The 13,857-nt window shown below is 38.3% G+C and overlaps 1 protein-coding gene across 4 annotated transcripts in view; it reads right to left on the reverse strand.

Annotated features, from left to right (window-relative positions):
* The window catches only part of POC5 (POC5 centriolar protein), a 38,088-nt gene that overhangs the window by 13,941 nt on the left and 10,290 nt on the right, over positions 1 to 13,857 (reverse strand). For 2 of the 4 annotated variants that reach the window (XM_060761643.2, XM_060761642.2), the window contains 3 exons: positions 12,081 to 12,183; positions 2,673 to 2,783; positions 1,665 to 1,852 (listed from right to left, as the gene is read on the reverse strand). In XM_060761643.2, the coding sequence (XP_060617626.2) occupies positions 1,665 to 1,852; positions 2,673 to 2,769 (285 nt within the window). In that variant the 5' untranslated portion in view covers positions 2,770 to 2,783; positions 12,081 to 12,183. The remainder of the gene's footprint in view (positions 1 to 1,664; positions 1,853 to 2,672; positions 2,784 to 12,080; positions 12,184 to 13,857) is intronic. The other 2 variants (XM_060761644.2, XM_060761645.2) reach the window with 1 other exon arrangement.

Below are 13,857 nucleotides of genomic sequence, written 5' to 3' on the forward strand. Positions count from 1 at the left end.
TAGTGCTCATCTCCATTTTTAAGCCAAAGAGCTGGTGTTGTCCATAGACACCTTCTAGGTAAGGTGGCCACCATGACTTTATGGAACACTGTTACCTTCTCGCTGGAGTGGTACCTATTCACCTACTCACATTTGCCTGTTTTCTAACTGGTAGGTTGGCAGAAGCTGGGGCTAACAGTGGGAGCTCACCCCACTCCCCAGATTCGAACTGCTGACCTTTCAGCAAGCAAGTTCAGCAGCTCAGCGGTTTAACCTGCAGCACCACTGGGAGCTCCATTATGCAATGGAGTGTCCATCAATTAATCATTTTGCTTATCTCTTAAGTTTTCCCAAAAGTGGGACTCAAGTGAGTTTATAGAATAACTCTGAAGTTTTAGATCTGTTTAAAACAATCAACCACATTGCTAATTTAAAGAAAAATATAAAAGATTCAGTCCACCAACATACATTCCAATTAGTGTTACAAGCCTGCGGGACTTACAACTCTGTAATTCCAGAAGATAATGAGGACATGTATTACTTTATCTGTTAAAAAGCACATTACTAATTTCTCCAGTAATTATACAACTGGTTAAGAAAGATTTCTAAATATAGTATACATAAGGAGAGATTTAACAACTATTTAACAACTATTTCCTGGTACAAGAAAACAACATCCTCCCAGAATTATTTTTTTTCCAGCTGTTGTCCAAAAAGGGCTAACTTAACCATAGAGGGAAGTTTCCTAAGTGAGCACCTCTGCTAAAAAGAATCTGTTCACATAATTCTGAATTCATAAATACATAAAATCTATTTGGGCCCTTCTTGTGGATTAGAGCAAAAGCTTAATATAGGGCCATTATCTCAGAAGCTAAAATAGAAGTTTTTTTTTTTTAAACCTATTATTATTATTATCATGTTTCTGACTCTAGGATTGCGCTAAAATTCAGATGCCAGCTTGGTTAGATTCTGCACACAAAAAAAGCGAGGGGTGTCATATTTGATCAGCCTTATTGATTTAATTCTCTGTTATTTTTCAGTCATGAAGAGCATGATCAAAATATTATTTTGTGTTTGTTAGACTACGGCTCCAATTATACTTTATATGTAATTACTAAAATACTGTTTTCAACATAACAAAAACATAAATAGGAATATTATTTCAGGAGCATAAAAGTTTACAGTAGAGGGAGTGCCGTTTTACATTTGAAGCCTCACAGCTTGGACTCGGTTATGCAAAATATAGAAGCAGGAAAAAGGAAAAAGATAAGTCCCTCCTCCTAGGAAAAAACAGCAAAAGAACTCCCAAATTTAAGTAAGTAAGTTAAGTTTATTGAATAAGTCAATAGACTATATCAAGCAGCTTCCAGATGTGTTTAGTAATATGCATAGATTTTTCTTCCAGCTAAAAGTTGATGTTACTATACTAGTGATAACTTCAAAGGGTTTTAAAAAAATACACACAAATATATGCTTAAAAGGGATTCAGTACACAGAGGTCTTTGATAATGTAATGCCATACAAATACACAAAACAACCATGAGCTCCTTTCTCCACATCAATATGGTACCATTGTCTGCCTTCTGCTCCATTTCTACTTTATGAAAGTATATCAAAGTGGTTCCCATTTACATTTTAACTCTAAACCTTTATGAAAATATTACAATACGCAAAACTATAAATACCTTAAGGCTTCCACTCCAGAGATCAAGTATGCTCTCTATTTGGGTTACTCTTTCATCTGAAAGGCTTAGATCAGTCACATTTGACTCCTGAAGATCCCTCTGAATAGATGAGGACTCTTGAGAAGAACTTTCTTCTGAATCAACAGGGCAAAGTCCTTCCATATCTGTGCGTGTTGGCTCCTTTATTGCTGTTAAAACAGATGTTTTTTTTTTCAAAAAATAATAATGAAATTCTGATATCTGTTATTGGATTGCAGTGAACTTCTGAGGGCAAAATGGTAAAACATCCAAACATCCGGGCATTCCGTGGGCAACGTCTTTGCAGATGCTCAATTCTCTCACATCAGAAGCGACTTGCAGTTTCTCAAGTCACTCCTGACACACACACAAAATTATATTAAACAAACTAGAAACCAATCCAATTACACATACACATAAAGTGCATACGATCAAGCAGGCTCTTAAGAATGTCCACTGAATGTCACAAGACTTTGCTATTTTTGCTGCAACTGGCTAACACAACTCTGTTAGAAGTTACAAAAGATTTTGCCTTTGGAAACTGATGTTTGTAACTCCTGAAACCTGCTGAAATGAAAGAGGGGTACTTTTTGAAGGCAACAATTTTGTTTTCTCTAAATGTTTGCCTTTGACACAGTGAAAATATGCCTTTGACACTGTGAGGGGCTAATTTATTACAGGAAAAAGCTAAAAGCTGATACTACATTTTATACAAGTATTAACCCTTGTTTATCCCTATCGCCGTGCACACATTCCGCAAACATACACAACCATTGTGCACACAAAGTTTGCACATAGTTCTGAACAAGACAGGGAGATATGTGGTATAAAAGAGAGAGTCAGTTCAAATCCCTATGTAGGTAGCTGTCTCAGCTTGGGTGAAAAATCATAGCTAAGTATAACTATTTTTATTTGTTTGTTGTAGGAAAATCATTATCCCCACTCTGCTTGATCTGTACATTAAGCTGAATGATAAAACAGCAGTTATACCTTCTATCCTTGTTGTCCGAGTACATGGTACAAAATCAGGAGTTCTCCCATGTTTTCTCCAACTTGGGCCTGCAGTTTCATGTCTGCGCCCATCCATTACTGGACCTTTTCCTGGTTAAAATATAAGAAATGATTAGGTCTGGACAAGCTAGTTCAAAGTTCTCCTACACTTATTAATGTCATTGATTTCAACCATTTATATTTGCATGTTCGATCCAGTAACTGGTAATTTTTTAAGATCTCCAAAAACAGAAAGAAAGAAAGCTAGACAATGACCAAAATGGCCATCACTTCCCTAGTTTTGTCAGAAGGGAAGTGATGCCTGGATGAAAAAACTATGGCTATAATGAAGTGTAATTATATGGAGTAATGTTATCAAAATAAATGGAGCTGCATAAAGGTTTGTGGATGCGGTGATGGTGGTTGAAGATCAAGCTACACATTTCCCTCAAGAATATGCAGTCTTATTTAAGGAATATTTTCCCTGAAAGGAGCATTTGGATAAAAAATAAAATAATTGTCATTCATTACATTCTAACAGAATAAGAACAAGCTCCTTCGAACAGTGTAATTTTAGCAATATCCTTCAAGGATCAGAGATAGTAGTCGGCTTCAAGAGTGGCTCAATCAACTACAGATGTTCAAAACCTAAAGGCCAGCACCTGAGAAAGAAGCCACATGACCGGATGGAGGTGAGTCACCATGGCTTAGTAATTTATTACATATATCTTATAGGCTTATAAATTTAATTAACTAAGTCGATAACGCTGGACAGGAAATTAAATGTTCGTGTTACAGTATTGAAATGCTAGATTTAACACTGCAGCATACTTTATTCTGGCATTTCTTACAGGACTTATCCCTAGATCTGTTATTTCACAGTGAAGCTTGTTATTAAGAAATGGAGTTCTCCTACTATAGTAAAATAGATCTAAACAATAAAACAGATTTTTTTTTCAATTTCCATGTTTTGGAAAACCATTACAACCCCTGGATGTCCACATTACCACTAACAATACAATCTGTAAGATCACAGCAAACCCCAAAACAGAGTTCACTTTTTAATAAAAAGCTGGAGGGTACCACAGAAGATCAGGTAGATTAAAAACTCATTTAACAAAATGTAACAGATTCAGGATTTGCTAAGCAGGGAACAGCAGGGGGATGCTCCATCTTACCCATTTTTCTGTTTCTTGAGGATCTTCATGATTTTGCTATCAAGATTTAATGGCACAACCGTGAGGAAAATAGCACTTTCCCTTGAAGTGCACTTGCTTTTAAGTGTAAACAATGAGGTCAATGCTTTCTTTGCAAACAGATCTGTGGTTGGGTTGCTCTAAGTTTTTTGGGCTGTATGGCTATGTTCCAGAAGCATTCTCTCCTGACGTTTCACCTGCATCTATGGCAAGCATCCTCAGAGGTTGTGAGGTCTCTGGTTCTCTGGGGTTTGCAGGAGTATACATCTATATACGGAGCAGATTAGGCACCTTGTTTAAATGCCAAAAATGTCACTTTTAAGATGTACTTTGCTTGCCCCTGTAGCACTGAATTTTGGCAGGAAAATCATTAAGACAAGATCCTGGGGAAGAAGGGAGTTGCCCTTGGATCCATGGAAGTAAATGCTTTGACAATTCAGGCTTTAAAAATTGATGCCAACCCAGATTGCAATACCCAATTCTACCTTCATAGGCAAAAATTCTTTAAAAATCAATTTCTGTTTCATTCTATTTCATTTTATTTTCAGCCCCTTTTACATTCCAACCCTCTCTATGTAAGGCTTTCCATACCCTTCCTTTGATATTTGCATGCAGCCTTTAGAACAGTGGCTCTCAATCAGTGGGTCCCCAGATGTTTTGACCTTCAACTCAAAGAAATCCTAACAGCTGGTAAACTGGCTGGGATTTCTGGGAGTTATAGGCCAAAACACCTGGGGACCTACAGGTCGCGAACCAGTGCTTTAGAAGTTCTGGACTAAAGGAAAATGATCAGCCGCCACAATCTTTATTTTTATGTTAGCCATGGCAGATATCAATGCCTGTCCCTAGGTACAAAAAATATGAAAATAGGGGAAGACAACAAAAGGTAAAAATAAATCATTTTTACATGTAAAAATAAATCATTTTTACATGTATACTACATTTATTTCAACAAAATTAACAAAGCTTCCATTGTGAACAAATTATAGGAAAAGCTCAGGCTCTGATAAGTCTAAAGAAATATAGACTTTCAATGTTCAATGTCGGATTGCAATCTGATGTTCGCAGTACAACATGAGGCTGCAATCTATGCTGGAAAGGAAACAGGATTTTACTCTAGTAATCAATAGCTGCCTCCAAATTCCCTTACTGAAAATGCGTGAAAAGTCCAACAGAGAGAACAAGAGAAGGCAGATATGCCTGTCTCATCAGATCACCTCAGAAGCATAGATCTTGGTAACTAGCTACCGAGACGGAAATCATAAGTGGAGATGGGGGGGGGGGGGCATCCCTTATGTATTTCTGCTTCCGGTACTAAATTTTCTATTCAAGATGGAATTCCCAAAAACATACACATTTGTTAATTGAGGTACACCTGTAATGTTGTAAGCTTGTGTCATTTCCCCTTCAAAAGACACACTATATCTTGTTCAGGACTTTGGGGCAAGAAGAGGATGAAGGGGAGGAGGGTTTTCTTCCAGCAGCAGAATCTGAGCCCCAGGTGGATGAGCAACCTGACACTGTAGAGATTGCTACTGCTGAGCATGACCAGGACCCTCCAGGAATAGAAGCACTTCTTCAGGAGAAGGAGCAGATGTTAACTCTCCCCAACTGGCTTCAATTTAGGGTTAATGTCATTCAGATGCGAAGGTTCAATCGGCTGGCTCAAAAGAGAATCTTGCCGCTATAAGGAATTTTCAGGAGCAGCATAAAGGGTTAGAGTTTATAACGGCTCATTGCTGGAAACAATTGTTGTGTTGTTGCTCTAGCCGGTAATCTTTGGTGACCCTTGTGTCTTGAATCTCAGACTATACTCTTTGAATTTCGGACTTCGACTTTTTGGTGAGACTCTGCATTTGACCTTTTGGACTGGACACTCGTACTTTGCTTGCTCTTTTTGCCTTGGACAGATTTTGACTTGAATCTTGGACCACCTCTGACCACGCTTCGGAAGAAAGGTTGCCAACCCCGACAATCTTTTATCAGAAATACTTAAGACAAAAGTCTTTGGATTTCAGATTTTAGAATACGTTTCGGGGATGGAGCTTCAATAGCTATTGGTATATATTGTAACCCCAAATGTATATCTCTATTAAAAAATAAACCCTGTCATTTAAAAAGGTCATGTGGCCGGCATGAGTGCATGGAGTGCCGTTACCTTCCGGCCAGAGTGGTACCTATTGATCTACTCACATTTACATGTTTTCGAACTGCTAAGTTGGCAGAAGCTGGGGTTAACAGCGAAAGTTCATCCTGCTCTCCAAATTCAAACTGCTAACCTTTCAGTCAGCCAAGTTCAGCAGCTCAGTGGTTTAACCCGCTGTGGCACCGGGGGCTCCCTTATACACACAGCATAAAGATAATTTGATATACAATATTGTGCATAAAACAAAGCTTATGTATCACTGAATAATCAGAAAGTTTAGGTGTCCCTCTCTCAGCCCGCAATGCAGATAATTTTGGAGTGTCTTAGATCTCTGAATCCAGAATAAGGAAAGTTTAATCTGTATCACTCTGATAATCATCTTGTTACCTTTCGTTCCTCAAGGGCTAGAAGCTATTCCATTTTGTCCATGTTCACTGACTAAAGGGTGATCTGGAATCATCAATGGGATAGGCTCAACTAAGTAGCAGTAAAGCGACTGTGTTCACCAGGTTTTCACAACCTTCTAAAAGTATTTTGTCATCTACACTTGGACTCTTTTACACTACAACTAAATAAAGCTTACCCTGAAAGAGTAACTAAAAGAGCTTTCTCGCCATATGAGTATCCAGTAGCGGAGCATCTTGCAACTGTTCTGAGAACTGTTTAGAATTCTAGAGTCTTGCAATTATTTGAATCTTAGCAGTTTCACCAACATACATAATCTCTTGTTGAAAAGATGTACAAAAGCAAAGCATCCTCCACCAAACTTTATGGGAGAAGAAGAACTATTTACATCTTCACAAGAGCTTCTTTGCATGTGCTGATCTGCTGTAATAGCTGAACAATATGGCATTATTATTTGAATGTTTTATTTCCAACAAAGAACTAAAATGTGGATCTGATTTTGGATGAATGCAAGATCTCCCTATTTAACTCATGGTTACTGAAAGTGCTTAATAGTCGAAATCCATTGCAACTCTTGTAATAGTGTTGGGACTTGGGGACCTTCCATTACGCAGCTTTCCTTCATAATGAGAACTCATGCTCTCATGCTTCACAGATTCTCAATGCTTTGGAGCCCTTAGAGTACATTAGGACTGCAGGAGGGAGAGAGGACTGTATCTCTCACACAGGGAGAAGCACAATGACAGTACTGCATACTGGCTAGTATGTATAAAAATAAAAAGAACATACCGATAAGTTCAAAATCTAAAGGAGAGAAGAAATGGGGTAAAAGGAACACGGGTGTGTGTTACAAATACTGGGAGAGAGGGAAAAGCTGAGGGGCAATTTGATTTAGTGTTTGGTTCAGTGACATATTCAACGAATGATTTCTTGCCTTATTCTAGAATCATAGAATCACAGAATCAAAGAGTTGGAAGAGACCTCATGGGCCATCCAGCCCAACCCCCTGCCAAGAAGCAGGAATATTGCATTCCCTATCTTAATGGAGGAAAAATCACATATGCTGTTCTAAGCTCCTTGGATAAAAGGTAAGCTATAAATGTAACAAATAACAAAGTAGAAGAGAATGTTAAGAAATGCAGTAAGTCTAGGAATAGAAGACAATAAACACGAGCTGTAAGTTGGGGCCGCCCTTGGCAGCTAAAGCCAGATTTGTGTTGTTAAGTCCCTGCCGCCCCTCTCCTATCTATGATGATCTGGAATGGCATTCAGTTTATTAAGCGAGTCCTACTCCATATCCCTAAGATTATATTTTTGTTACTGATCTTATGTTATACCTTTGCAGTTGGCCTGTGAAGGTTGTCTTCTTTTATTTCCACCTACAATTCAGAGGGGATTGTTCCAGCGGTTGCCAACTGAGATGTTTCAAGTGCTGTGACACCCAGCACTAAAATGGTCTCTTGTAATCTTCCTTTCTCGGGGGAGAAGCTGGAAATTTGGGGGACACTGGAAAGACCCAAATGTTTCAATCTTTGGGTTTGCTTTACTAGTAAATAATTGAGTTATTTACCTATATATACATGTGTATAAGCCAACCTCGTGTATAAATTGAAGGTTTTGGGTCCAAAATAGTGAATTTTGATATGTCCCATGGATAAATTGAGGGTCATTCCACAGAGACAGAAAAAAACGCCCATGTCATCCCTGGCCACCACTACCACCATTTTCCCACCCAGAAATTCTAAAAAGTTTGCTCCACTCTACTCAGAAAAGGTGATGGTTACTTTTTTTTTTATAAAAGTTAAGGTACAGTGGCAAAAAGCAAGGACTTAGACTGTTTGAAGAGTTCTTAAAAGAAGAACAAATTATTTTGTGAGAAGCATCACCACAACAATTTTTCCATTTAGGCATTCAAAAAGGCCAGAAATGATGCAGTAGCAGAGAGAGTAGAGGGCATTAATGCTTCTTTTAGATTTTTGTAGAGCAAACTAAACTCTTTATCGCTCAGAGAACAGGATGGTTCCTTTTTTTTAAAAAACTTGGGCCTAAGTTGACCCAGGTTTTTTGGGTTGATTTTTTAAATTAAATGTTCTAAATGTATGCACAAGTATATGCAATAGATTTTTTGGGCTACTAACTGCCTCCTGGCAGCTTCTTCCCCTTCTCTAGTTCATAGAAAATGGGGTGCATAGCTGAGGTTGAATTTCTTTCCCCTGTTGCCAGAGACGAAATTACACTAGAATGTACCACAGATTCTTAATGTAGGAAAACACAGGAACCTGCCTCATTCTGAGACTGACCTACTGAACTATGGATTTTTGATACTGGCAGGTAATGATTATAAAGGATTTCAGAAATGAATCCTTCCAGGTCCCATTTGAAATTTTTGAAACTATTATCATATGGTGACAATTTAAATAGAAAAATAATTAAAGGAAAAAACTTTAGGGTGGAAATAATACATAAATTTCAAAGACAGAATTTGAAAATGCTACTTTTCTGAGAACTGGATGATTGTGGGAGGTGTAGTGCAGAAATTAATGTTGGCAGGCTGTGTGAATGGAGTACATGAATATGAAACTTTTCTTATTTTTCTTATCATCCAGGGAAAATCCCAGCGCCAACCAGTAGCAGCCAAGAAAGTCCTTTTTGCTATGCTCAAATTAGAAACAAACCTCCCAGGCATTTAAACACTAAAAGAGATACTAATGCTCCTTTGTACATGTTTCCTTTTCCCCAAGGCTTGCTTTCTAGACAAAAATAACCAGTATTCCTTTTTATTCTACTCAAGCTATGTCTGAAATATAAAGCAGAAGTGAAAGATCACATGATCATCATTGTGCTTCTGTGTCAAGCTAACAGAAGGCAAACCCATTTATTTGGAGAAGTGAGAGTGTATTCCCAGCATTAAACTATTGTATATATGAGCCAAATATATTCAAGAATTACTGTATTTTGTAGATTTCGTGCAATTCTTTCCATTTAAAGCCTTTTCTAGTTTTGTTTTTGCTCACTGAAACAAAGCTTTGCGATTTTGAATAAAAACAATACAAATTTGAACTATAAGGACGTCACACTTTTTGAAAGCCTTGAAAGATTAGAGGGATTGAAGATAAATTAAAACTGTTTCATATTTTTAAAGGAGTAGATATTGATGCAAATACTGTTTTAAGAAAAACCTCAGGAAATAAATTCATAGCTAGAAAACAATGACTAAAGCAAATTAATAAATATCAATCACTTTGCCTTTCAAGTAGATGATACCCCACAAAACAAGGAACATAATGACCTGATATGAAGATCTGTGTTTATTTTGCCAGAACTGATCTACTTGGAATAGGAATTGTGTAAAAAAATATATGTGATACACTAATATGTACTGTGAAATTTCTTTGAAATAAATCTTATTATACAGTAAATGTTATGGCAAAGGAAAACTACCAGTAGAATTTAAAAAGTTGCCCTGAAGATCAGTGAGTATATTTCAAAGTAATTCTGATCTGAACTATGAAAAGGGCCTTTGTTTTGATGACTGAACATGTGCTGTGCTTGAAGAAGAGTTTTGACACAGTATCCCACTTGCATTCTATTGTATGTTTCTCAAAGATTGATGCTCTTGAAATAAACTAAGGAAAATAGCATGGCAGAATAAGAAAAAATATTCTAGAATGTTTTGCATATGCTCTTCATATGCTTCATATGCTATGGTATCACCCACAGCATATGCAATATCATACCACATATGCTGTGATATCACTTCATATGCTGCAATACCATTCTTGAGAAAAGGCACACAGCATAAAAGAAAAACAAACAAACAAACAAAAACAAAACAAAAAACCCAACAACGTTTTAAGCCCCAAAGGGAAAAAGAAGTGATACACAGAGGCACCTGAAGGCCAAAGGGAAGGAATTGGACTATTCCACCCTTTTAAATTTTGTATCAAAAGCATTGCATTTTTTATATAAAACTGATAAAAATAGAAGTGGCTAAATATCTTTTGACCAAAAACGGGCAACAGTAACCGTATTATCTGTAGCCTCCAACAATTCTTCCTCTGTACATGAGGCAAGGCATAGTCGACAAGCATACAGATACGGAGTTGTCTGTTCTGCTCCACAGTCACACAAAGTGGATGATTCTTTTACGTAGTGCCATTTTGCCAGGTTGTCTTTTGATCTGACCACTCCACTTCTGAGTGTGTTCAGGGACTTCCTAGTTGCCCATTCTGGTTTGCCCCTAGAGGCAGACCCTCGTGGGGGGGGGGGGTATCTAATTGGGATGTCCTGGTTTAGCTGCCCAGAGGGATACTCTTGCTGTTGCTGGGGGAACATTAAGAGGAGTGGTGGTTCTCATGAAGCTTTTCGTTGATTTGAGTCTCTTGGGAGGAGACTGATAGCCATGCAGTTGATGGATTTCACAGTGTTCAACCTTATTTCTCTCACAGTTACCAGCAACTTCCTGTCACACATCAGGGTGGGGGGCAATGCTAGCTAGCTTGTTAGAGTTTATCAACAGGTGTAGGTTTAAGACATCCTGTGATTATTCTGCATGTTTTGTTCAATGCTATATTCACCTGCTTTGAGTGGGCAGACTTGTGCCAAACAGGGCATGCATACTCAGCAGTTGAGTAAGACAAGGCTAGGGCTGATGTTTATTAATTTTGGGTCTGCACCCTCATGTGTTGCCAGTAAGTTTCCACAGGACGTTACTGCATGCAGCTACTTTGTGCTTGGGGTTCATGCAGTGTTTCCTATATGTTAGTGCAAGTGTTTAATCTAAGGTGATATCAAGATATTTAAGATGGAAACAATGTTCAGACTCTTGACCTTCCCAGGTAACTTTCAATTTCCTATTGGCTTCACGGTTCTCTAGCTGGAAAGCACACACGTGTCTTGGCAGGGTTAGGCTTCAGGTGGTTATCTTTGTAATAGCTGGAGAGATCTTTCAAGGAATTAGTAAGTTGGATGTCAACTGTTTCAAAGTCTTTTGCTTGTGTTGTTCGGCCTAGGTCATCAGCATATATAAAGCTCTTTGTGAGTGGTAGGTGTGGCTGATTGTTAGTAAAGATGTCAAACAAGGTTGGTGCAAGAATGCTGTCTTGGAGTAAACTCCTCCATCTACATCTACTTGCCTCCTCCATCTACTTTTCCTGCCTTGAAACTCCATATAGGTTTTCTAGGAGGGTCTGGACAATTTTTGTAAAATGATAGTCCCGGGTAATAGGGTAGACTTTCTGCAGCATTTTCCTATGCTGCACCTTGTCATAGGCTGCCGCAGGATGAGGGGCACAGAAAGAGCCTTCTCGAAGACTGAGGAAATACAGTTGAGAGTCCCTTGGGCAACGTTTCTTGTAAATGGCTAATCTTTCCAAACCCAAAAACATTGTTTTTAAACATTCCACCCTTTGACAAGTATAATATTGCGACAAACAGACTACTGTGCAAGTAAAACAGTGTACAGAAAATCCACTGGTCAATACTGTAACTAGTTCATTCATGTTTAATCAGGGTAATCCATCCTTCCCTGAAAAGATATGTGGCAGAACTTCATTCTTTCAGTGGTAAAATCTATTTAGCATATCTCTCATTTTAGTGAAAGGTCTCTTCAAAAAACAACTCCAAAGCAACCACCATATGCTGGTTCCGGTTACAAGTTACCTGTAGATTTCTGACGAACTTCTGTGTGAGCTGACTGTCGTAATACACTTGGCTCAAACTTTGGAGTAACTACAGCATAACGAAGCAGTTCTTCATATTCATCCTACCATAAAAGGACCACAAAGAATTGTAATGTTGTTACCACTTTTGAATACGAACTGGAAGAATAGACAATTATGCTGCTGTTTCAGCCTACATTGGCTGAATTGAAGATGTATACAACTTTTGCAAAAATGTTTTTAATACACACTGCATCACAATGATTGCACCAAAGTAGCAAGAGGGTTATCAGAGTGGAAAATGGGCTCTAATCAACTACCTGGAGATCCATTTGTGCAAAACCAGTGATAAAAGCAAAACTGTGAGAAGGTCAGAAGGAACTCTGTGAGGAGATAACAACTCCTTGTGAAGAAACCAGGTTATAAGTAATCAAGAACTTACCCACAACACCTACTATAGGTTTGACATGTTTGTTTTCTAAAGCTAACATTTCTGTGCTATTAAACCTCGCTATTGGTCTCCTAAGTCAGACATACTTTCATAGTAATTAAAAATAACAAAGAAATGACAGTACTGTCAACACTGATCTTCTTTATATGTTGCACTGACATATATTAGGCTCAAGAAAGAATGTCTGAAAACTGACAAATACAAAACCCCAACAAACTATTTGAAACATATAGTATACTGAGTTACTGAGTCAAATCCAATACCATGCTTCCTCTCACCCCACCCACAGCCCTTGGAGTCTTCTCAAAACTGGCTGTGAAGGTTTTCCTAGAAGTAGAAGGGTAGATACAGTGGGATGTTTCTGCAACAAAGGTGAGGAACCTTCAGAAATGTTGGTACTTTGGAAATTTTAGCTCATAACTTCTATCATCCCTACCCAGCACTGAACATTTAATCGTAGCCAAATGCTAAGTGCTGGCTTCAGCAGCACATATACTAAAAGTGGAACACTGTGGTAAAGATACTCTAGTCTAATCCATCTAGAGGTAGAGGATTATAACATAAACCTAACATATTTTTAAGGCCAAGATAGTTGCATTTTTTAATGAGCAATACAATTTCAACAAGTCACATACAGTAGGAGACACTCGCCCTACTTGGATCAAAGACCCTAATCTTACCTGGATCTTCTCTAGTAATAATTTAAAGCACAGGCAAGGAATTGTTGTCACCTCAAGGGTCACAATGCCTCACAGTTGGCCTTCTGTAGTCACCCCCACACACTTTCCTATCTGCCCTGCTACATAACTACAGATAATATACTTTTATCTTCTCTCACATAATACTACCTTTTTATTTTTTCAGTTATGCTAGAAAAAAGCTCTGGAATGCAACCACTGGGAAGTTTTCTTAAATCTTACTTGCACATGAGCTGCCCCTGAACAATTAGAAACTTCTCACACAAAGCAATTAAACTTTAAAACAGGCTCTATTGATTCCAGTGGGGAAAAAACAGATGTGTTGAACCAAAGAGGACAGCTACATCTATCACTGACACCAGGGGCAGCTAGTGGTTTTTGTGTCAGGGGTGCAGTGAATTCACGCTGGGTTTCATTCAAGTCTTAAAGGAACTATTCAAGGTGCTATATCTATGAGGGATTGGTTTCAGCACCTTGGATAGTTACTTCTAAGTCTGCAGTTAAACTCAGAGCAGATTCATTTACTGCCTCCTTTGGCTTAGAAGCCTCCAGCTGCCCCTGGCTGTCATCCATCCCCCGAATATTGCTAATAGACATAATCATATGGCACTGCAACAAACACTGCTGCC

Source organism: Anolis sagrei, chromosome 2 (genome assembly GCF_037176765.1).
Source record: "Anolis sagrei isolate rAnoSag1 chromosome 2, rAnoSag1.mat, whole genome shotgun sequence".
In the NCBI taxonomy this organism is placed as follows: Eukaryota; Metazoa; Chordata; class Lepidosauria; order Squamata; family Dactyloidae; genus Anolis; species Anolis sagrei.